The sequence below is a fragment of the Phyllobates terribilis genome, unplaced genomic scaffold, assembly GCF_046119375.1.
Source record: "Phyllobates terribilis strain yellow unplaced genomic scaffold, ASM4611937v1 Scaffold_4__5_contigs__length_816908805, whole genome shotgun sequence".
Lineage (NCBI taxonomy): Eukaryota > Metazoa > Chordata > Amphibia > Anura > Dendrobatidae > Phyllobates > Phyllobates terribilis.
The window spans coordinates 478,805,130-478,831,118 of NW_027362764.1; the positions used below are offsets into that span (position 1 = coordinate 478,805,130).

Genomic DNA, 25,989 nt, shown 5'->3' on the forward strand with positions numbered 1-25,989 from the left:
TGGTTTTTGCAACTGCACTTGGGGACACTTTCAAAGTTTTCCCAATTTTTCGCACTGACTGACCTTCATTTCTTAAAGTAATGATGGCCACTCGTTTTTCTTTACTTAGCTGCTTTTTTATTGCCATAATACAAATTCTAACAGTCTATTCAGTAGGACTATTAGCTGTGTATCCACCTGACTTCTGCACAACACAACTGATGGTCCCAACCCCATTTATAAGGCAAGAAATCCCACTTATTAAACCTGACAGGGCACACCTGTGAAGTGAAAACCATTTCCGGTGACTACCTCTTGAAGCTCATCAAGAGAATGCCAAGAGTGTGCAAAGCAGTCATCAAAGCAAAAGGTGGCTACTTTGAAGAACCTAGAATATAAGACATATTTTCAGTTGTTTCACACTTTTTTGTAAAGTATATAATTCCACATGTGATAACTCATAGTTTTGATGCCTTCAGTGTGAAGGTACAATTTTCATAGTCATGAAAATACAGAAAAATCTTTAAATGAGAAGGTGTGTCCAAACTTTTGGTCTGTACTGTATATATATATATATATATATATATATATATATATATATATATATATATATATATATAAATAAAAATAAATGTATTTGGTATAACCGCATTCGTAAAAGTCCAATCTACCAGTTATTATTTTCCCCATACATTAAACAGTGAGGAAGAGAAAAAAAAAGAGTGGGAAAGATTGGAAGTACTGGCATTCAGGTGAGGACCACAGAGGAAAGAAGAGCATTTGGGAAGATATCTCTAGAGGAAAACTTCCCTTGGAAATAGAGTCCAGGGAGCAAAGAAAAGGGGTCTACCAAGATGGAGGCCAAACCAAGGAGAAGACATTCCAAGAAAATCAGAAGGCCACAACAAGGTGGCATAACAAGGAGGCACCAAGGAAGGTGCCAATGAGATAATCACTGCAGGTAGAGACCTGAGTATGTAGGGCTCTTTTTTTGGCAAGTGCTATACTTAACTCGTGCATCCGCGCAGCTTCTTTCCCTCACATCATTGATCCTCTGAAGATGGGTGTACACGTGCCGGCTTCAGAGAGGCATGATCGGAAGGCAGAAGACTTCCGATCATGCCTCTCTGAAGCCGACACGCGTACACCCGGCTTCAGAGGATCAATGATGCGAGGTGAAGAAGAAACGTGCATGAGTGAGTTAAGTATAGTGCTAGCGACGATGCCAAGACTTGTAAGTTATGTTATCACGCCCACAGGGGCGACTAATCTGCCGACTAGTCTGGGGACACTAACGCCCCCTCGACTAGACAAAGCCCTCATTTACATAACATAAACTGACTTTACTAATACTTTTTCTAAAGATCTGTTTATGTGTGTAATGTAATACAGGGACTGTTAGGCAGGGAGTTTACATATGTAGACACAACTGCTGGTGGTTGAGGGGGCATGGGTGTCCTGACAGGTTCCCTTTAAAGGGTATCTGTCAGTAGGATCAACCCTCCTAAGCTGGACATGTAGGTCATTGGAGAATGAATAAAATGATAGTTTGATATCTGCGATCCAATGTTTTATTCCAGACAAATCCACATTTTTCTTATATGTAAATGAAATATTAATATCTATGGGCCGGACACTGATGTGAATGAGAATTTGCTGCCAGAGCTTATTTTACATAAAAACTAACTGCAGATATCAAGGTATCGTTTTATTCAGCTTCCTATGACTCACATGCCCATATGGACGGCTTAGGAGGGTTGATCCTGCTGACAGATTCCCTTTAGGAAATTATCAATTGTACACTGTTCGTTTGATTCAGGATATACAACCATATCTTTTTATACAGTTTTGTTGCTGTGCTTTCTTAGCTGATCGTCCCTAGAATTCAAGTAGGTATATTGTTATTGTGCAGTATTTTTATTGTGTGATATTAGTACTACCAATAATAATATTTCCTGATATTGTTATATGGTATTCTTATCATTCGATATTTATATTGTTTGCAGTAATATTTCTTAGGGGGACACATCATTCTCCTTTACCTGTAGTTGTAAGAATTGAACTTCTGGCTTTCTCTTAATAAGACCTTGTAAAGACTTAACACCTGCGTCCGACTTGAAGATGCCATTTTTTTTTCTTCAAATGATACAAGGGTTTTTGTCACAGAAATTCTGACATAGGATCACAGAAGATTTTCTGGCAGGAAAAAAAATGATAAATCTTATATGAGTGAATATGAAATGAACATTTAAATAAAACATCTACAAAAGTCTCCATCGGAGTCAGTACTACTGTATGTACTTTTAAAACAGGTTAAAAAAGGTTCCCATATAACGCTCCTGGGAAACTGGCCTGAGGGTGAGAGGCCGCCTTGTTGGCATCTGATTTTTAGAGTCTGTGATCGATATCACAGATCTGCTATAATTCATATAGGAGTTTTACATTTTATTTCTTTTCATATATACAAAAATACTAAATAAACAAATTGTAAATCATCCCCTTCCCTTATTTTATCAAATAAAAGAAAAACTACAAAAAAAAAACACATAATAAGCATAATTAAATAAATTACTAGAACTGTTTAATTTCGGTAATTTTGTTTTTGAGAACATGTAATAAATAGTGATCAAGAAATCATATAGAGCTCAAAACGATAGAACTCACACCTTGATAAACACGCACATACACAGCTCCATCAACAGACAATAAAAAGCTACAGAAAATGGGAACATAATTAATTAGAGGTATTTTTAAAAAAAAAATTAAAGCAATAATAAATAAACTATAGGTTTATATCTCTATTATTGTACTGAAGCAGAGAATAAAGTTACCATGTCAATTTTACTATACAGTGAATTTGGTAAAGATCAGCCCCAGCAACAATGGCGGAAGTGTTCCACCCCATTCCATCGAACAAAGAATCTTTTTCCCAATTTTTTGTTCCAACAAAAAAAAAAACAAGCACTATCTCTATATAAATTAGAAAGAAAAAAAAAAAAGTTAAGCTTTATGGAATATGGGGACAAAGAAAACAAAAGTGAAAAAATAAAAAAATGGACGCTGTTAGAAGGGGTTAAAAACAAAGGTGATTTTTGGGATGAATCTTGGAACTACATGAGCTATGAATCACATGACTTTAAGGTTATGTTATATTACCAGTTAAAAAATCTAATGCATTTGCGCCCCATAAGATCGTACCCTTACATAGTTATTTATATAGGTTGAAAAAAGACACAAGTCCAGCCTTTATTCACCAGTTATACATTCGTTAAATTATTTATAACCCACAATGCCATTTGTTGTGAGAAAAGCATCCAGCCCTTAATTAAATGCCATTATAGTATCTGCCATTACTACCTCTTGTTGTCAGGCATTCCAGTCTCACTGCTCTGACTGTAAAGAATCCTTTCTTATTTAGATGCTGGAATCGCCTTTTTTCCACCTGTAATAAATATTCTCTGGTCCTTTCTAAGGTCTTTGGAAGGAATAAGTCTTGTGCTAGTCCTTTGTACTGACCACACATATATACATGTAAATGAGATCCCCTCTGAGGCGTCTTTTTCTAAGCTAAACAAGCTGAACTTTTTCAGCCTCTCATCATGAGAGGCCTTCCATCCCTTGTAGTAATCTAGTTGCCCGTCTTTGAACTGACTCTACCTTCTGAATAGCCTTTATAAAATGTGGAGCCCAAAACTGGATCCCATATTCCAGATGTGGCCTCACCAGTGATTTATAAAGGAGTAACAGTACATTGGGATAGCAGGATTTAATTTCTCTTTCAATACATCCAAAAATCTTAAAGAAGACAACTAAATAAAATCCAAACCAAAAACGCAGGTACTAAAAACATCAAAAACATATTATGTTAAAGTGTAACCAAACTTTTAGTCATTCTTTGATATATTATAGCTACGTGAAAGCCCTTCAGATTAATTGGGGTCTGTGTATTAAATACTCCCACCAATCGCTCAAAGCAATGTGCAGAAGCGCACAACTAAAGAAAGTCTGTGAGTTCACACATCACTATGCACAAACTTATGTATAAGCTGTGGGGTGGCACTTGCATATAAGCAGAGCACTTCTTCCCTGTGGTTTGAGTGATCATTAGGGATCTCAGGATCCAAACCAACCTTTAACTATAAATGGTATAATATTAACCCCTTTCTGACATTTGCGGTAATAGTACGTCCTTGTGCCCTGGGTCTATTGGGCCAGGGACATACTATTACGTGGAATGTGATTGCGCCCGCACACAAGTTGTGCGGGGCGATCGCCGAGGGGTGTCAGCTGATAGTACCGGGTGTCAGCTGTCACAATGAGCAAGGAGCAGTCCCGCACCGCTCCCAGCATATTAACCCCCGAAATGCTGCCATCGAAGTCAATCACAGCATTTCGGGAGCAAGGGGAGGTAAGCGCTGTTACTTACTTCCTCTCCAGCATCCCGCGCTGTCTCTGTCGGGTACCGGAAGTTGTCATGATGACATACGGGTCACCAGACAGCAGGAAGTTACTTTGATCATGCGCAGTGACCGATCAAAGTAACTTCTCCCTGTGCAGCGCTGACATGCTGCAAAAAGTGAAAGTCCCATAGTGGGACAAAGTGTAAAAGTGAGATAAAGTATCAGAAAGTGAAAAAAAAAAAAAAAATTGTAAAAATATAAAAAAAAATAATAAAAAAAATCCAAAATAATAAAAATATACTGTACCCATAAATATTATTATGAAAAAAACAAACAAACTATAAAAGTATACATATTTGGTATTGCCGCATCCGGAACGACCTGACCTATAAAACTGTCCCACTAGATAACCCCCTTAGTGAACACGGTAAAAAAAAAAACAAAGCAAAAAACGGTGCTTTATCATCATACCGCTGAACAAAAAATGGAATAAAATGCGATCAAAAACAAGAATGTAAATAAAAATGGTACCAATGAAAACGTCATCTTGTCCCGCAAAAAACAAAACAAGCCACCATACAGCTCCATCAGCCGAAAAATAAAAAAGGTTATAGTTCACAGAATAAAGTGATATAAAAAAAATTATTTTTTCTATAAAATAGTTTTTATTGTGTAAAAGCGACAAAACATAAAAAAAACTATAAATGTGGTATCGCTGTAAACGTACTGACCTGAAGAATAACGCTGCCTTATCAATTTTACGACACGTGGAATGGCATATAAAAAAAAAAAAAACAATTCCTGAATTGTCGGTTTTTGTTCATTCTGCCTCCCAAAAATCGGAATAGAAAGCGATCAAAAAATGTTATTTGCCCGAAAATGGTACCAATAAAAACGTCAACTTGTCCCACAAAAAACAAGCCGTCACATGACTCTTGTTGGCCAAAATAAGGAAAAATTATAGCTCTCAAAATATGGCGATGCAAAAACTAGTCTTTGCAAAAAAAAAAAGTTTTTTTTAGTGTGTGACAGCTGTCAATCATAAAAACCCAATATGAATCTGGTATCACTGTAATCGCACCGACCCGAAAGATAAAGTCTAATCACTTATACTGCACGAGGAAAGGCGTAAAAAATAAACTCTAGGGTTAGGGTTGTGCTAGGGTTAGGATTGTGCTAGGGTAAGGGTTGGGCTAGGGTTAGGTTAGGGTAAAGTTAGGGTTGTGCTAGGGTTAGGGTTGTGCTAAGGTTGGGATTTTTACAAAAGTAAAGAAAAAAAATAACGACGATATGGCGACTAGTGTTCAGCGCAAGTGCTCGCTACTTGAGTTTGCATCGGGTGCTCAAGTGACATGCTCGAGTCTCCGCCCCATATGTTTTGCAGCTGTTATACAGCAAAAAAACCTTGCGGGGATTGCCTGCCATGGTCGAGCGATCACCTCATGTTTTTTTTTTGGGTGTTTAACAACCGTGAAACATGCGGGGGGCGGAGACTCCAGCATGTCACTTGAGCACCTGCAATACTTGGTGCATACCCGAGTACTTGATACAAAAACTCAAGTAGCAAGCACTTGCGCACAAGACTAATGACAACTTATTCAATATGACAACCTAATGTTATCAAATTCTGTGTCATACCTTTGGGTTCAAAATGTTCACTATACCCCTTGATAAAATTCTTGAGGGGTGTAGTTTCCAAAATGGGGTCACTTGTGGGGGGATTCCACTGTTTAGGTGCATCAGGGGCACTCCAAACGCGACATGGCGTCAGCTCTCGATTCCAGACAATTTTGCGTTCAAAAAGTCACACAGTGCTCCTTCCCTTCTGAACCCTGACGAGTGCCTAAACAGTGTAATTTCCCCACATGTAGGGTATCGGCGTACTCAGGAGAAATTGCACAACAGTTTTTGGGGTCCATTTTCTCCTCTTACCCTTATGAAAATAAAAAAATTGGGGCTAAAAGATCATTTTTGTGGAAAAAGTTAGATTTTTTTATTTTCACGGCTCTAAGTTATAAACTTCTGTGAAGCACCTGAAGGTTCAGGGTACTCACCACACATCTAGAGAAGTTCCTTGAGGGGTCTAGCTTCCAAAATGGTGTCACTTGTGAGGGGTTTCCACTGTTTAGGCACATCAGGGGCTCCCCAAAAGCAACATGGCGTCCGCTAATTATTCAAGCAAATTTTACATTCAAAAAGTCAAATGGCGCTCCTTCCCTACCGAACCCTGCCGTGCGCCCAAACAGTGGTTTTCCCCCACATATGGGGTATCGGCTTAATCAGGAGAAATTGCACAACAAATTTCATGGTACAATTTCTTTTGTTACCCTTATGAAAATGCAAAATTCGAGGTTGAAAAACATTTTTGTGGGAAAAACATGAAAATTGTATTTTTACGGCTCAATGTTATAAACTTCTGTGAAGCACCTGGGGGTTCAAGGTGCTCACTACACATCTAGATAAGTTCCCTGAGGGGTCTAGTTTCCAAAATGGTGTCACTTGTGGGGGGTTTCCACTGTTTAGGCACATCAGGGGCTTTCAAAACGCAACATGGCGTCTGCTAATTATTCAAGCAAATTTTACATTCAAAAAGTCAAATGGCATTCCTTCCCTTCTGAGCCCTGCCGTGTGCCCAAACAGTGGTATTTCCCGACATATGGGGTATCGGAGTGCTCAGGACAAATTACACAACAAATTTTGGTGTCCATTTTTTCCTGATACCCTTGCGAAAATAAAAAAATTGGGGTCTAAAGTAACATTTTTGTGAAAAAAGTTAATTGTTCATTTTTTTCTTTCGCATTCCAAAAATTCCTATGAAGCACCTGAAGGGTTAATACACTTCTTTAATGTGGTTTTGAGTTCCTTGAGGGGTGCAGTTTTTGAATGGTGTCACTTTTGGGTATTTTCTGTCATAAAGGCCCCTGAAATTCACTTCAAAAGTGATGTGGTCCCTAAAAAAATGGTTTTGTAAATTTTGTTGGAAAAATGAGAAACCGCTGGTCAACTTTTAACCCTTATAGCTCCCTAACAAAAAAAAATTGCTTCCAAAATTGTGCTGATGTAAAGTAGACATGTGGGAAATGTTATTTATTAACTATTTTGTGTGACATATCTCTCTGATTTAAGGGCATGAAAATTCAAAGTTTGAAAATTGCAAAATTTTCGCCAAATTTCAGATTTTTTTCACAAATAAACGCAAGTGATATCGAAGAAATTTTATCAATATCACGAAGTACAATATGTCACGAAAAAACAATCTCAGAATCAGGGGGATGCGTTGAAGCGTTCCAGAGTTTTTACCTCATAAAGTGACAGTGGTCAGAATTGTAAAAATTGGCCTGGTCATTAACATGCAAACCACCCTCGGGGGTAAAGGGGTTAATATATATACACAGCGGGTGAAATTAGTATTTAACACGTCATCAATTTTTTAAGTAAATATACACTGCTCAAAAAAATAAAGGGAACACTTAAACAACAGAATATAACTCCAAGTAAATCAAACTTCTGTGAAATCAAACTGTCCACTTAGGAAGCAACACTGATTGACAATCAATTTCACATGCTGTTGTGCAATTGGAATAGACAATAGATGGAAATTATTGGCAATTATCAAGACACCCTCAGTAAAGGAGTGGTTCTGCAGGTGGGGACCACAGACCACATCTCAGTACCAATGCTTTCTGGGTGATGTTTTGGTCACTTTTGAATGTGGGTTGTGCCTTCTTCACACTCGTGGTAGCATGAGACGGACTCTACAACCCACAGAAGTTGCTCAGGTAGTGCAGCTCATCCAGGATAGCACATCAATATGAACTGTGGCAAGAAGGTTTGCTGTGTCTGTCAGCGAAGTGTCCAGAGGCTGGAGGCGCTACCAGGAGACAGGCCAGTACACCAGGAGACGTGGAGGGGGCCGTAGGAGGGCAACAACCCAGCAGCAGGACCGCTACCTCCGCCTTTGTGCAAGGAGGAACAGGAGGAGCACTGCCAGAGCCCTGCAAAATGACCTTCAGCAGGCCACAAATGTACATGTGTCTGTATAAACGGTTAGAAACCGACTCCATGAGGGTGGTATGAGGACCCGACGTCCACAGATGGGGGTTGTGCTCATCCCAACACCGTGCAGGACGCTTTGCATTTGCCACAGAACACCAGGATTGGCAAAGTCGCCACTGGCGCCCTGTGCTCTTCACAGATGAAAGCAGGTTCACACTGAGCACATGTGACAGACATGACAGAGTCTGGAGACGCCGTGGAGAGCGATCTGCTGCCTGCAACATCCTTCAGCATGACCGGTTTGGCAGTGGGTCAGTAATGGTGTGAGGTGGCATTTCTTTGGAGGGCCGCACAGCCCTCCATGTGCTCGCCAGAGGTAGCCTGACTGCCATTAGGTACCGAGATGAGATCCTCAGACCCCTTGTGAGACCATATGCTGGTGCGGTTGGCCCTGGGTTCTTCCTAATGCTGATTTCCATTGTTGATTTTTGTGTAATTTTGTTGTCAGCACATTCAACTTTGTACAGAACAATGTATTCAATGAGAATATTTCATTCATTCAGATCTAGAAAGTGTTATCTGAGTGTTCCCTTTATTTTTTTGAGCAGTGTATATGCTATTGACATGAAATTCTCACCTGATGTCAGTCAAACCATAGATGTCCATAAATTATGTGTCATAATTAGAAATGACACAGGGAAAAAGCATTGAACACGCTTATTGAAATATATTTAATACTTCGCACAAAAGCCTTTGTTGGTGATTACAGCTTCAAGACACCTCCTGTATGGAGAAACTAGTGGCATGCATTGCTCAGATGTGATTTTGGCCCGTTGTACCACACAAACACTCTTCAAATCCTGATGGTGCCTTGGGCTCCTTCTACGAACTCTGAGCTTTATATGTCAATAGCACCTTTAGAAGTATATTTAAATATACGTGACATGTTCAATACTTACTTAACTCGCTGTACATAAAGATTAAAACTTTAGCTACTCTTTAGGCCGGGGTCAGACGAGCGTAGGAAAAAAACACTGATTTTCATCAATAAAGCTTTTTACATGTGTTTTTAAGGACAAAAGTTTGTGTGTGAGAAGGTAATCTCAATGGATTTTCTGCTTTTAAATAAAGGTAGAAGGGAACCTGTCAATGGATTCATACTGCCCGAACCACATCAGCATGGATCACACTATGGTTGACTTATTTCAGCCATGTATGTTTTATTCTGAAACACTACAGCATTTCAGAGAAAACACGTTTTGAAAAGCCAGCGAGGAACTGTGTCTTGGATTAGAAGTCTGAGGCAAGTTCTCGGAGGCTTCTCCCTGCTCCTTTGGACTGACAGTTCTCTCCCTTAACATGTAAATTGTCTCTTCAGAGAGGAAGAGGACTAGAACTCTAGTGCCACCTATAGGAAGAAGCAATTCTAAAAGTCAATAGTGACCCTTTAACGAGCCGTGTCACACACATAGAAAGAAACTTGTCTTTCAATGGGATCAGGACAGGAACAAGCCACTGGGTCCATCTGACACACAGTTTCGCATTTCAGAGTAAAGTGCATTTTTTTTTATCAGTGTCACCAGAGTTTAATCAGTGTCAGTTTTTTACCATCAGAGTTTGGTCAAAGTTTCATCAGTTTGTTTCAGATGAAAAAGAAAATGACAGGGGTTTCTTCATGGACACATAGATTTGCATTGGTGAGTTTGAGCCGAGACTCTGATCAATATCGGTCATGTCTCCATGATTTTGTGTGGAACACTTGGGCCAATTCATCAACGCTTTTTTACGATCTGGCATAAAAAGCTTTTAAAAGTCGAGTCATTTTGGCGAAACTGGTGACTTTGCTAAAATTTTGTGACTTATGGTGCTCTTCTACCATTTTTGTTCAACTCCGGCCAAGTGGGCGAAGCTAAAGTGGAACGGGGGCATGGAGACCGATGCTCCACAAATTCATGACAAGCAGCAGTGCTCCCTACGCCACAAACCTTACTCCAGTAGGGCCTGGAGTAAGATTAGTGATGAGGAGCACACATCAGACGCACTTGATTCATTAAGAGGCAAGCGCTTCTTAATGAATCAGGAGCCTCATACTCTACTCCACCCCATCAAAAAGACCGCCAAGAAAATTGTCAGTCTTGATGAATCGGGGCTTTAGTCTTCAAAAATACACGTGTGAACAGCATCATAGATTTTAAAAGGTATGAGTTATATCGCTAAAAACCAGGGATACGATTCCGTGTGGAACAGCTGTGTCTAGTCTAGGCAATGTCATCTAAACTAAAAACATCAGCAGCACAAATTTTTCTTGTAGTTTGCAACAATGTATCAGCCTGGAGTTCAGACGGTTTAGCTCACAGAGCAATACCTATACTGGATACATTTGGATCCACTTCACAGCAGAGAAGCAGACTGGTATATTTGGGGTTTCAACCTCTGAATATAAACAAGAGTGTCCTTCTTCACTATAGTAAGCTAATATCACTTTCTGAGACTAAATTCAGACATCTGAGAGGGGTCGTCATTTCAGGACGCGTCGTGGGGCTACTGTCCTGGGCTCGACAGCATCATCAGCATATACAGTGGATATAAAAATTCTACACACCCCTGTTAAAATGCCAGGTTTTTGTCATGTAAAAAATCATACCAAGTAGAATAATTTCACAGCTTTTTTCACCTTTAAAGAAGCACTCCTCCTCCCAATAAAGTTTTTATCCTCTTAATATATTGCAGTCATATTATATAGCACTGTGTACTTACAATGGCTCAATTTACCCTCCTACCCAGCTAAGTCTTCTTTTTTCCATTATGTCTATGACATCACGTGATTAAAAATTGACTAGCTGAATCCTTCTAAGCTCTATGTAGAAACAGGAGGTCAATTTCTCTGTATGACTCATAAGTCACTGCAAAAGTCCCTGGCAGGGGGAGGAGGGAGCAGCTGGGTCAGGAGTTGAGGAGGGGCATGATAAATGCAGGGACAAGAGACTTCCTGTTTCTACATAGAGCTGAAAAAATAGAAGAATTAACATTTAAACTCATGTTACATAGTAAGAAAACAAAAAAACCTGACCAGCACCTCCATATAGTGTGAACAGGTGCACGCCACAATGACTGCATAACATACAATAAGAAAGCACAGCAGCACACTGTAAGCGCCAAGACATATGCAAACACTAAGAACATAAGAGCTAAACTGAATCATTGATAAATAAAATGTACTTACAAAAAATGAAGATTCTTAGAGCATAAATTGGCCAATTCATGTATGCCCATCAACCATTACAAGGTAGCCTTCGCATGATGGGTAACTATCCTCCTAAACATGCCTCTCTTGGGCTATAAGCCTACAATACAATATAAGAGCCTTCATTTTTTGTAAGTACATTTTTGTATGTTATGCAGTCATTGTAGCATGCACCTGTTCACACTATATGGAGGTGCTGGTCAGGTTTTTTGTTTTCTTGCAGTTTACCATGGAGGTTTTCACTGCCTCCTTTTCTGACTCTGCACTCCACCCATCAGTCCAAGCGTTCTTTTAATTAGTGTTGGTTTCTACCTGCCCACTTAAATTTGTAGGCTTATAGCCCAAGAGAGGCATGTTTGCCCATTTATATTGTAGGCTTATATGCCAAGAGAGGCATGTGTAGGAGGATAGATACCCATCATGCGGAGGCCACCCTGCCGTGGTTGATGGGCATACATGAATTGGACAATATATGCACTAACAGCCTTCATTTTTTGTAAGTACATTTTATTTAGCAATGATGCAGTTTAGCTCTTATGTACTCAGTGTTTGCATATGTCTGGGCCCTTACAGTGTGCTGCTGTGCTTTCTTATTGTATGTCATGTTACATAGTAGTCAGTACACAGCCGCCATCATTTAAAGGGATTATTATTAATCCCATATCAAGTTTAACTGTTCTAGTAAGATTTTTCTCACATTTTGATAGTTGCATTTTACAGTAAAATCCATGGTCCATTAACAGCTGACAACACAACAAAAGGATCCCATTGTTGAAATTTATCAGTCAGGAGAAGGGTACAAAAAATTAGATATACCATGAAACACTGTGAAGACGTCATCAAGAAGCGGCTCAAATTTGGGACAACAGTGACGTTATCTAGAAATAGATGTCCCTCAAAAATTGATGAAAAGACAAGAAAAAAATTAGAGGCTGGCGGCAAAATTAAAGGAACTGCAATAACTTCTGGCAAATACTGATTGCGTACTGCATGTGACAACAATCTCCCATATTCTTGATATGTCTGGCCTATGCAGGGTGGCAAGACAGAAGCCTTTTCTTATAAAGCAAAACATCCATCCCAGCTATATTTAGTCAAAACCTACATCAAGACTGCCAAAAGCATGTGGGTAGGTGTGTTACGGTCTGATGAGACCAAGGTTGAGCTTATTGGCCATAACATAAAAAGGTATATTGGGTGCACAGCCATCACTGTTGATCACCAAAAGAACGCCATACCCACAATGAAGCATGGTGAAGGCAGCAATATGCTTTGGGGTTATTTTTAGGCAGCTGGAATTGGGGCTTTAGTGAAGGTGGACGGAAAATTAACAGTTCCAAATATCAGTCTCTTTTGTATCAAAACCTTCAGGCATCTGCTAAAAATTTGACATTTCCCTTTTCAGCCCGACAATGACCCTAAGCATACCTCCAAATCAACAAAAGAATGGCTTTGCAAAAAGATCAAAGTTTTAGAATTGCTCAGCCTGAGGCAAAACCTGAATCCAATTGAAAATCGACAGGTTGACCTGAAGAGGAATGTGCAGTCCTAAAAGGTTTCAGTTTGCTTCTCAATGGATTATGGGTGACATTAAATATGGGAAAAGTTCTGAAAGTATTTTTCTTGTTACTATGTTTTACATGACAAAAACCTGGCATTTTATCAGGGGTGTGTAGACTTTTTATATCTACTGTATGAAGCAAATGAGCTCGGGTAAGGAGACCCGCGGCCAGTCTTGAAGTCGCAGTCGAACTTTGGCCGGATGTGAAGCACAAAGTATATTAGATAGTTGCAGAAGTTTTCATTTATACAGTGATTATGCTTTATTAAAATCAAACCTGACACTTTTTACTGTTCAGTTTTCAAAAAACTGGTGTCGTATTGATCTGCCACCAAATAACTTACCGTATACGACATATGTCTAGTTGCTTTTACGTTTTTGAATCTTTCTACATAATATACAGTATAGACCAAAAGTTTGGACACACCTTCTCATTTAAAGATTTTTCTGTATTTTCATGACTATGAAAATTGTACATTCCCACTGAAGGCATCAAAACTATGAATTAACACATGTGGAATTATATAGTTAACAAAAAAGTGTGAAACAACTGAAAATATGTCTTATATTCTAGGTTCTTCAAAGTAGCCACCTTTTGCTTTGATGACTGCTTTGCACGCTCTTGGCATTCTCTTGATGAGCTTCAAGAGGTAGTCACCGGAAATGGTTTTCACTTCACAGGTGTGCCCTGTCAGGTTTAATAAGTGGGATTTCTTGCCTTATAAATGGGGTTGGGACCATCAGTTGTGTTGTGCAGAAGTCTGGTGGATACACAGCTGATAGTCCTACTGAATAGACTGTTAGAATTTGTATTATGGCAAGAAAAAAGCAGCTAAGTAAAGAAAAACGAGTGGCCATCATTACTTTAAGAAATGAAAGTCAGTCAGTCCGAAAAATTGGGCAAACTTTGAATGTGTCCCCAAGTGCAGTTGCAAAAACCATCAATCGCTACAAAGAAACTAGCTCACAGCAGGATCGCCCCAGGAAAGGAAGAACAAGAGTCACCTCTGCTTCTGAGGATAAGTTTATCCGAGTCACCAACCTCAGAAATCGCAGGTTAACAGCAGCTCAGATTAGAGACCAGGTCAATGCCACACAGAGTTCTAGCAGCAGACACATTTCTTCAACAACTGTTAAGAGGAGACTTTGTGCAGCAGGCCTTCATGGTAAAATAGCTGCTAGGAAACCACTGCTAAGGACAGGCAACAAGCAGAAGAGACTTGTTTGGGCTAAAGAACACAAGGAATGGACATTAGACCAGTGTAAATCTGTGCTTTGGTCTGATGAGTCCAAATTTGAGATCTTTGGTTCCAACCACCGTGTCTTTGTGCGACGCAGAAAAGGTGAACGGATGGACTCTACATGCCTGGTTCCCACCGTGAAGCATGGAGGAGGAGGTGTGATGGTGTGGTGGTGCTTTGCTGGTGACACTGTTGGGGATTTATTCAAAATTGAAGGCATACTGAACCAGCATGGCTACCACAGCATCTTGCAGCGGCATGCTATTCCATCCGACTTGCGTTTAGTTGGACCATCATTTATTTTTCAACAGGACAATGACCCCAAACACACCTCCAGGCTGTGTAAGGGCTATTTGACCAAGAAGGAGAGTAATGGGGTGCTACGCCAGATGACCTGGCCTCCACAGTCACCAGACCTGAACCCAATCGAGATGGTTTGGGGTGAGCTGGACCGCAGAGTGAAGGCAAAACGGCCAACAAGTGCTAAGCATCTCTGGGAACTCCTTCAAGATTGTTGGAAGACCATTTCCGGTGACTACCTCTTGATGCTCATCAAGAAAATGCCAAGAGTGTGCAAAGCAGTCATCAAAGCAAAAGGTGGCTACTTTGAAGAACCTAGAATATAAGACATATTTTCAGTTGTTTCACACTTTTTTGCTAAGTATATAATTCCACATGTGTTAATTCATAGTTTTGATGCCTACAGCGTGAATGTACAATTTTCATAGTCATGAAAATACAGAAAGATCTTTAAATGAGAAAGTGTGTCCAAACTTTTGGTCTGTACTGTATACAAAGGATATTTTCTAAAATGTCCGCCATCTCCACTCATCCATATACAATGCAGTTAAAAATTGAAATAGTGCACAAAATGCCCATTGTCCAGTCTGGTCCCCCTTGGCAGCTAGACTAGGGTAGTCTTAAAGGGGTTGTCCAGGTTTGTGAGCAAAGTCTGTACTCACTCTGTGTGCTAGGATTCCCCTGTATTCCCTGTGCAGGTGGCTGTATACCTGCGGTTACATGCCGACTAGTCAAAACTGAACACGTCTAGTCGGAATGTGATTGTATACATGCAGTCATGTGACAGCTTTCGCACACCAGCAATACTGGAGAATCATGACAACGGTCAGACTTTTCTCTCAAACCTGGACAACCCCGTTAAGTTTTGCAGCTGGCATCCTTGGTGCCTCTGTTGTTTACCAACACATCATGATGTCATAGGGCGCAATAACCTCCCGAAGCACCCAGGGTGCCAAGCCGAGGATGCAGCGGAGGACTGGACGCTTGACCACAGTAGTGCAATTCTTTTTTTGATCATCTCTGTACACAAACCAAAGCCAGGGTCATTGATACAAGTACACATGTATTCTGTTTAAAAAAGAAAAAGAAGTGAGGACTGTCATTAACTGCTCACAGTGCAGCTATCTCTGATTTTTTATAGCTGGGTCTTAAATGAGGGAACCTAGCAACATTTATATTAATGGGAGCAAAAGAATCCGAACTAGTGAAAATGAGAAGTGCATTCATAAAATGAGAAGACACGTGTGGTTTTCCTTTTTTTTGTAATATCTTTCACACCCCCTTTACCCAAAGATGCTGACATTGGTTTCTTATTCAGTAGTTTATTGCTATTTTTTTTTGCTTTTTACAGACTTAATAAGCAGCAGAAATTAGCACAATACAATGCCCTGAGGTGAATAGGCTTAAAAACAGCTAGAAAAATATATAAAAAGTGGCATCAAAGCAAGTTATCAAAAGGACTAAATGCCTTTGGTCCACTGATTTCACACCACCATTAGACAGACAGTGATACTTCTCATCAAATTCAGGTCACTCCAGCAGATGCCAAGAACCAAATGGGTTCTGGGCATCAGAGCTGGAACCAAAGTCAGCCAAATTTCACAGATTTGAATAAGTAACTAGTGTTTGTAAAGGGTTAAATGACTTTAGGCCACTGATCACACACCACCATTACACAGAGAGGGATCCCTCACAACAAACGCAGGTCACTCCAGCCTGGGCCCAAATAGGCTCTGGGCATTAGAGCTGGCATCTAAGTGGGCAATGAGCAACATTTTACAGATGCAAATAAGTGACTGGTGTTTTTGTAGGGTTGAATGACTTTCGGCCAATGATCTCACATCACCATTACATGGATAGGAATGCCCCCTACCAAACGGGTTCTGGGCATCGGAGCTGGCATCATAGTGGGCATGTAGCCAATTTTCACAGATGTGAATAAATAACTAGTATTTTAATGGGTTACTTATTCAAATATTGAAAATTGGCTATGTGCCCACTTTGATGCCATCTCTGATGCCCAGAACCTGTTTGGGCCAAGTTGCATTAACCTGCTTTTGATTTGGTGCATCTCTGTATGTGATCAGTGGCACAAAGTCATTTTACAAACACAAGTTACTTATTCAACTCTGTGAAATGTGGCTATTTCTTTGCTTTGAACCAAAACAAATAAAGTCCAGCGGAGGAACCCTTATTTTGGTATTTTTCTTAAAATCTTTTTATTCTTCAACAATTCTTTAAAGAACATCATTCCTTTTTGGACCAGGTATGTACATACAGTGGGCACTTTATGGCAGTATAGAGGACACAGCTGTCTAGGAACAGACTACGCGTTTCAACCGTATAGGTCTTCTTCTAGGTCTAGATGCCTAGAAGACCTATACGGTTGAAGAATAAAAAGATTTTAAGAAAAATACCAAAATAAGGGTTCCTCCGCTGGACTTTATTTGTTTTGGTTCCAAGCGATTGCAGGAGGGTGTGCCTCCCTCATTTCCGTGCGGATCCCTGGCAGATGATCGGACCAAGGAGAAACTACGATCTGGGTAAGCTGGCTACTATTGACTTTTCGCATTTCTTTGCTCTGGTGGCAGCTCTGATGCCAAGATCCTGGTTTGCCAGGCTGGATTGACCTGAATTTGATGACGGTCATCACTATTTGTGTAATGGTGGTGTGAGATCAGTGGCCCAAAGTCAACTTGAACCTCGATTGAAAATCTGCTGAATAAGAAACCGACCTGAGCCAGAATAAGAATCTGCTGAATAAAAAACCAACCCGAGTCCCGAATAAGAATCTGCTGAATAAAAAACCGACCTGAGCCCGAATAAGAATCCGCTGAATAAGAAACCGACCTGAGCCCGAATAAGAATCCGCTGAATAAGAAACCGACCTGAGCCCTGAATAAGAATCCACTGAATAAGAAGCCGACCTGAGCCTAATAAGAATCCGCTGAATAAGAAACCGACCTGAGCCCGAATAAGAACCCGCTGAATAAGAAACCGACCTGAGCCCGAATTAGAAACCGACCTGAGCCCGAATAAGAATCCGCTGAATAAGAAACCGACCTGAGCCCGAATAAGAATCCGCTGAATAAGAAACAGACCTGAGCCCGAATAAGAATCCGCTGAATAAGAAACCGACCTGAGCCCGAATAAGAACCCGCTGAATAAGAACCCGACCTGAGCCCGAATAAGAATCCGCTAAATAAGAAACCGACCTGAGCCCGAATAAGAATCCGATGAATAAGAAACCGACCTGAGCCCGAATAAGAATCCGTTGAATAAGAAACCGACCTGAGTCCGAATAAGAACCCGCTGAATAAGAAACTGGACGAATATGAAACCATCTTCAGCCTCCTGCTCGTCTACTGCATAGATGTCGGTGCACTGATGTGGATATAGATATTCGTAGTTCAGCACTTTTTGAACGCTTTTGACCTGTCATAGACAATAGTCAGAAGTTCGGATCGGTCACTGCAGACTAGTGTTCCCCAGCTCCAGTCCTCAAGATCCACCAACAGGCCATGTTTTCAGGATTTCCTTAGTATTGCACAGGTGATAATTTCATCACCTGCACAGGCAATAATTCCATCACCAGTGCAATACTAAGGAAATCCTGAAAACATGACCTGTTGGGGAACACTGTGTAGAAGGTGGGAGTCTCAGCCCCCGGACTCCACTGATCAAACCCACTGATGTCAAAAGTTTTCTCAATGTGCAGGTACAATGTGACCCACAGGAAATTATAAAGGAACAAAAGGGGTTTTGTGCTTGTCTAGAGTGTGGAGTAGAAGACAGAGAAGCTCAGTAACAGGCGGTGATGTGTCAGGCGGACATTGTGCTGTATATGTACACAGGACACTCACTCTGCTCCGGGACCAGGTGAAGGGAGATGCCAGATCTCCGGAGGTAAAGGACCTTGGGTGATGTCACAGTCATGTGATTAGTCAGTGTGGGGGAGGAGTCAGCCTGGAGCCAGAGGCGTGTCCTGTATGGGTGCTGCTGCTGCCTGCGGTGTACTGCATGCTCCAGAGGCACACAGTGCAGAGCAGAGTGTGTATAATTAGACCACGTTCCCACCATCATTATTTGGTCAGTATTCGGTCAGTATTGTTTCTCAGAAGTGAGAGACAAAACCAGGAGTGGGTGATAAATACAGAATTGGTCACTTGTTTCTATTATACCTTTTCTCTGATTGTTCCTCACCTGGTTTTGGCTCCCACTCCTGAGAAAAAATACTGACCGAATACTGAGGTAAATACAGGTGTGTGTCATACACTGTGCTTGTGATATATTGTAGTTACAGTGTACAGTGTGATTGTCATACATTGTACAGGTGTGTGTCATACATTGTACAGGTGTGTGTGTGTGTGTGTGTGTCATACATTGTACAGGTGTGTCTCATACACTGTGCTTGTGATATATTGCAGTTACAGTCTGCTTGTCATACATTGTACAGGTGTGTGTGTGTGTGTGTCATACATTGTACAGGTGTGTGTGATACACTGTGCTTGTGATATATTGCAGTTACAGTCTGCTTGTCATACATTGTACAGGTGTGTGTGATACACTGTGCTTGTGATATAGTGCAGTTACAGTCTGCTTGTCATACATTGTACAGGTGTGTGTGTCATACATTGTACAGGTGTGTGTGATACACTGTGCTTGTGATATATTGCAGTTACAGTGTGCTTGTCATACATTGTACAGGTGTGTGTGATACACTGTGCTTGTGATATAGTGCAGTTCCAGTCTGCTTGTCATACATTGTACAGGTGTGTGTGTGTGTGTGTCATACATTGTACAGGTGTGTGTGATACACTGTGCTTGTGATATATTGCAGTTACAGTCTGCTTGTCATACATTGTACAGGTGTGTCTCATACACTGTGCTTGTGATATATTGCAGTTACAGTCTGCTTGTCATACATTGTACAAGTGTGTGTGTCATACATTGTACAGGTGTGTGTGATACACTGTGCTTGTGATATATTGCAGTTACAGTGTGCTTGTCATACATTGTACAGGTGTGTGTGATACACTGTGCTTGTGATATAGTGCAGTTCCAGTCTGCTTGTCATACATTGTACAGGTGTGTGTGATACACTGTGCTTGTGATATAGTGCAGTTACAGTGTGCTTGTCATACATTGTACAGGTGTGTGTCATACACTGTGCTTGTGATATAGTGCAGTTACAGTCTGCTTGTCATACATTGTACAGGTGTGTGTGATACATTGTACAGATGTGTGTCATACACTGTGCTTGTGATATATTGCAGTTACAGTGTGCTTGTCATACATTCTACAGGTGTGTGTGTGTGTCATACATTGTACAGGTGTGTGTGATACACTGTGCTTGTGATATAGTGCAGTTACAGTCTGCTTATCATACATTGTACAGGTGTGTGTGATACACTGTGCTTGTGATATAGTGCAGTTACAGTCTGCTTGTCATACATTGTACAGGTGTGTGTGATACACTGCGCTTGTGATATAGTGCAGTTACAGTCTGCTTGTCATACATTGTACAGGTGTGTGTGATACATTGTACAGGTGTGTGTGATACACTGTGCTTGTGATATATTGCAGTTACAGTCTGCTTGTCATACATTGTACAGGTGTGTGTCATACACTGTGCTTGTGATATATTGCAGTTACAGTGTGCTTGTCATACATTGTACAGGTGTGTGTGTCATACATTGTACAGGTGTGTGTGTCATACATTGTACAGGTGTGTGTGTGATACACTGTGCTTGTGATATAGTGCTGTTACAGTCTGCTTGTCATACATTGTACAGGTATGTGTGATACACTGTGCTTGTGATATAGTGCAGTTACAGTCTGCTTGTCATACATTGTACAGGTGTGTGTCATACATTATACAGGTGTGTGTGATACACTGTGCTTGTGATATAGTGCAGTTACAGTCTGCTTGTCATACATTGTACAGGTGTGTGTCATACATTGTACAGGTGTGTGTCATACACTGTGCTTGTGATATAGTGCAGTTATAGTCTGCTTGTCATACATTGTGCAGGTGTGTGTGTCATACATTGTACAGGTGTGTGTGATACACTGTTCTTGTGATATAGTGCAGTTACAGTCTGCTTGTTATACATTGTACAGGTGTGTGTGTCATACATTGTACAGGTGTGTGTGTGATACACTGTGCTTGTGATATAGTGCAGTTACAGTCTGCTTGTAATACATTGTACAGGTGTGTGTCATACATTGTACAGGTGTGTGTGTCATACATTGTACAGGTGTGTGTGATACACTGAGCTTGTGATATAGTGCAGTTACAGTCTGCTTGTCATACATTGTACAGGTGTGTGTGATACACTGTGCTTGTGATATATTGCAGTTCCAGTCTGCTTGTCATACATTGTACAGGTGTGTGTGTCATACACTGTGCTTGTGATATAGTGCAGTTCCAGTCTGCTTGTCATACATTGTACAGGTGTGTGTGTCATACACTGTGCTTGTGATATAGTGCAGTTACAGTCTGCTTGTCATACATTGTACAGGTGTGTGTCATACATTGTACAGGTATGTGTCATACATTGTACAGGTGTGTGTTATACACTGTGCTTGTGATATAGTGCAGTTACAGTCTGCTTGTCATACATTGTACAGGTGTGTGCGTCATACACTGCTTGTGATATAGTGCAGTTACAGTCTGCTTGTCATACATTGTACAGGTGTGTGTGATACATTGTACAGGTGTGTGTCATACATTGTACAGGTGTTTGTGATACACTGTGCTTGTGATATAGTGCAGTTACAGTCTGCTTGTCATACATTGTACAGGTGTGTGTCATACACTGTGCTTGTGATATAGTGCAGTTACAGTCTGCTTGTCATACATTGTACAGGTGTGTGTCATACACTGTGCTTGTGATATAGTGCAGTTACAGTCTGCTTGTCATACATTGTACAGGTGTGTGTGTCATACACTGTGCTTGTGATATAGTGCAGTTACAGTCTGCTTGTCATACATTGTACAGGTGTGTGTGATACACTGTGCTTGTGATATAGTGCAGTTACAGTCTACTTGTCATACATTTTACAGGTGTGTGATACACTGTGCTTGTGATATATTGCAATTCCAGTCTGCTTGTCATACATTGTACAGGTGTGTGTGTCATGCACTGTGCTTGTGATATAGTGCAGTTCCAGTCTGCTTGTCATACATTGTACAGGTGTGTGTGTCATACATTGTACAGGTGTGTGTCATACACTGTGCTTGTGATATAGTGCAGTTACAGTCTGCTTGTCATACATTGTACAGGTGTGTGTCATACATTGTGCTTGTGATATATTGCAGTTCCAGTCTGCTTGTCATACATTGTACAGGTGTGTGTGATACACTGTGCTTGTGATATAGTGCAGTTACAGTCTGCTTGTCATACATTGTACAGGTGTGTGTCATACATTGTACAGGTGTGTGTCATACACTGTGCTTGTGATATATTGCAGTTACAGTCTGCTTGTCATACATTGTACAGGTGTGTGTCATACATTGTGCTTGTGATATATTGCAGTTCCAGTCTGCTTGTCATACATTGTACAGGTGTGTGTCATACACTGTGCTTGTGATATAGTGCAGTTACAGTCTGCTTGTCATACATTGTACAGGTGTGTGTCATACATTGTACAGGTGTGTGTGATACACTGTGCTTGTGATATAGTGCAGTTACAGTCTGCTTGTCATACATTGTACAGGTGTGTGTCATACATTGTGCTTGTGATATATTGCAGTTCCAGTCTGCTTGTCATACATTGTACAGGTGTGTGTCATACACTGTGCTTGTGATATAGTGCAGTTACAATCTGCTTGTCATACATTGTACAGGTGTGTGTCATACATTATACAGGTGTGTGTGATACACTGTGCTTGTGATATAGTGCAGTTACAGTCTGCTTGTCATACATTGTGCAGGTGTGTGTGTCATACATTATACAGGTGTGTGTGATACACTGTGCTTGTGATATAGTGCAGTTACAGTCTGCTTGTCATACATTGTGCAGGTGTGTGTGTCATACATTATACAGGTGTGTGTGATACACTGTGCTTGTGATATAGTGCAGTTACAGTCTGCTTGTCATACATTGTGCAGGTGTGTGTGTCATACATTATACAGGTGTGTGTGATACACTGTGCTTGTGATATAGTGCAGTTACAGTCTGCTTGTCATACATTGTACAGGTGTGTGTGTCATACACTGTGCTTGTGATATAGTGCAGTTACAGTCTGCTTGTCATACATTGTGCAGGTGTGTGTGTCATACATTATACAGGTGTGTGTGTCATACACTGTGCTTGTGATATAGTGCAGTTACAGTCTGCTTGTCATACATTGTGCAGGTGTGTGTGTCATACACTGTGCTTGTGATATAGTGCAGTTACAGTCTGCTTGTCATACATTGTACAGGTGTGTGTGTCATACACTGTGCTTGTGATATAGTGCAGTTACAGTCTGCTTGTCATACATTGTGCAGGTGTGTGTGTCATACATTATACAGGTGTGTGTGTGATACACTGTGCTTGTGATATAGTGCAGTTACAGTCTGCTTGTCATACATTGTACAGGTGTGTGTGTCATACACTGTGCTTGTGATATAGTGCAGTTACAGTCTGCTTGTCATACATTGTGCAGGTGTGTGTGTGTCATACATTATACAGGTGTGTGATACACTGTGCTTGTGATATAGTGCAGTTACAGTCTGCTTGTCATACATTGTGCAGGTGTGTGTGTCATACATTGTACAGGTGTGTGTGATACACTGTGCTTGTGATATAGTGCAGTTACAGTCTGCTTGTCATACATTGTGCAGGTGTGTGTGTCATACATTATACAGGTGTGTGTCATACATTGTGCTTGTGATATAGTGCAGTTACAGTCTGCTTGTCATACATTGTGCAGGTGTGTGTGTCATACATTATACAGGTGTGTGTGTCATACACTGTGCTTGTGATATATTGCAGTTCCAGTCTGCTTGTCATACATTGTACAGGTGTGTGTCATACACTGTGCTTGTGATATAGTGCAGTTACAGTCTGCTTGTCATACATTGTGCAGGTGTGTGTGTCATACATTATACAGGTGTGTGTGATACACTGTGCTTGTGATATAGTGCAGTTACAGTCTGCTTGTCATACATTGTGCAGGTGTGTGTGTCATACATTATACAGGTGTGTGTGATACACTGTGCTTGTGATATAGTGCAGTTACAGTCTGCTTGTCATACATTGTACAGGTGTGTGTCATACATTGTGCTTGTGATATATTGCAGTTCCAGTCTGCTTGTCATACATTGTACAGGTGTGTGTCATACACTGTGCTTGTGATATAGTGCAGTTACAGTCTGCTTGTCATACATTGTACAGGTGTGTGTCATACATTATACAGGTGTGTGTGATACACTGTGCTTGTGATATAGTGCAGTTACAGTCTGCTTGTCATACATTGTGCAGGTGTGTGTGTCATACATTATACAGGTGTGTGTGTCATACACTGTGCTTGTGATATATTGCAGTTCCAGTCTGCTTGTCATACATTGTACAGGTGTGTGTCATACACTGTGCTTGTGATATAGTGCAGTTACAGTCTGCTTGTCATACATTGTGCAGGTGTGTGTGTCATACATTATACAGGTGTGTGTGATACACTGTGCTTGTGATATAGTGCAGTTACAGTCTGCTTGTCATACATTGTGCAGGTGTGTGTGTCATACATTATACAGGTGTGTGTGATACACTGTGCTTGTGATATAGTGCAGTTACAGTCTGCTTGTCATACATTGTACAGGTGTGTGTCATACATTGTGCTTGTGATATATTGCAGTTCCAGTCTGCTTGTCATACATTGTACAGGTGTGTGTCATACATTATACAGGTGTGTGTGATACACTGTGCTTGTGATATAGTGCAGTTACAGTCTGCTTGTCATACATTGTGCAGGTGTGTGTGTCATACATTGTACAGGTGTGTGTGATACACTGTGCTTGTGATATAGTGCAGTTACAGTCTGCTTGTCACACATTGTGCAGGTGTGTGTGATACACTGTGCTTGTGATATATTGCAGTTACAGTCTGCTTGTCATACATTGTACAGGTGTGTGTGTCATACACTGTGCTTGTGATATAGTGCAGTTACAGTCTGCTTGTCATACATTGTGCAGGTGTGTGTGTCATACATTGTACAGGTGTGTGTGATACACTGTGCTTGTGATATAGTGCAGTTACAGTCTGCTTGTCATACATTGTACAGGTGTGTGTGATACACTGTGCTTGTGATATAGTGCAGTTCCAGTCTGCTTGTCACACACTTGCGCTGTGTACTGATACTTCTGAGGCTCCCATATTTGTATTATCGGATCAAGACCTACAGGACCCTCCCCCTGCTGCTTCCCGGACTCCGCCCCTACACGTGACTGAGCACATGGTGGTGACGTCAGGAAGGTCCTTGAGCCTTCCAGGAGCTCTCTGTGCCCCGTGTTGTGCCTGCAGTCATGCGCCTCCCTGCCCAGCTTCTGTGAGTGTGTAGTCTGCTCCGTGCTGTGAGCTCCGGCTCTTCTGTGCAGCCTCTTACCAGGAAGGCACGAGTCATATACTCCCATTTCCAGGGCAGCTGCCCCAGCTGACTATAGGGGGGACACGTGACTATTGTACTACTGTGGGGAGGACACCGGGTGGGACTGTGAGCGTTACTGCAGATTTTCTGGTAGCTGACAGCTTTCAGTGCCATACACAACAGTTAACCCTTTTCATCAGGGAAGGGGACTTCTCACTAGGGTGTAACTCAATGTGCATTCCAATATTAGTACTAGATGAATGGACGAAACCCAGCATTATGTTTTCCCAGGGCAGTAGTGTACATCCTGTGTGTGGGATTTAAGGATGGAAACTTTAGCTATTACTAAATAGATCTGTTATACCTGATGAAGCTGGTGTACTTACTTTGAAGATACATGTCAGAATGGCAGTGTAGTCTTTTAAGAAAGTTCCTATCTGATATGAAAAATAATATTTTGTGAGGCTAGCTAGAGGCATGTCAGTGTATTTCTTCTCTGCCCATCCAATGTGATTGATAGCTCCTCAGTGTCTCTCCTCCCTGCTGCGAGGTCTCACACTGCTCAGTACAAGCTGCTGCTGTCAGTCAGACTGGGTGGACAAAGACTGAATGCATCTTTACTCATTAACTCTTGCTGAACTCCATTTAAAAAAAAAAAAAAAAAAAAGTATTCATCCGTTCTTACGTGGATTTTC

At 41.0% G+C, this 25,989-nt stretch overlaps 2 protein-coding genes across 4 annotated transcripts in view; one reads left to right on the forward strand and one right to left on the reverse strand.

The window, feature by feature from the left end:
- Positions 1-18,689, reverse strand: part of LYRM4 (LYR motif containing 4) — a 151,733-nt gene extending 133,044 nt beyond the window's left edge. For all 3 annotated transcript variants that reach the window (XM_073676671.1, XM_073676670.1, XM_073676672.1), the window contains exons 1-2: positions 18,585-18,689; positions 2,022-2,175 (exon numbers count right to left, since the gene is read on the reverse strand). In XM_073676671.1, the coding sequence (XP_073532772.1) occupies positions 2,022-2,107 (86 nt within the window). In that variant the 5' untranslated portion in view covers positions 2,108-2,175; positions 18,585-18,689. The remainder of the gene's footprint in view (positions 1-2,021; positions 2,176-18,584) is intronic.
- A 6,473-nt stretch (positions 18,690-25,162) lies between these two features.
- FARS2 (phenylalanyl-tRNA synthetase 2, mitochondrial) overlaps positions 25,163-25,989 on the forward strand; it is a 509,172-nt gene continuing 508,345 nt past the window's right edge. The window contains 2 exon segments of the mRNA XM_073676673.1: positions 25,163-25,189; positions 25,191-25,255. Coding sequence (XP_073532774.1) covers positions 25,163-25,189; positions 25,191-25,255 — 92 coding nt within the window.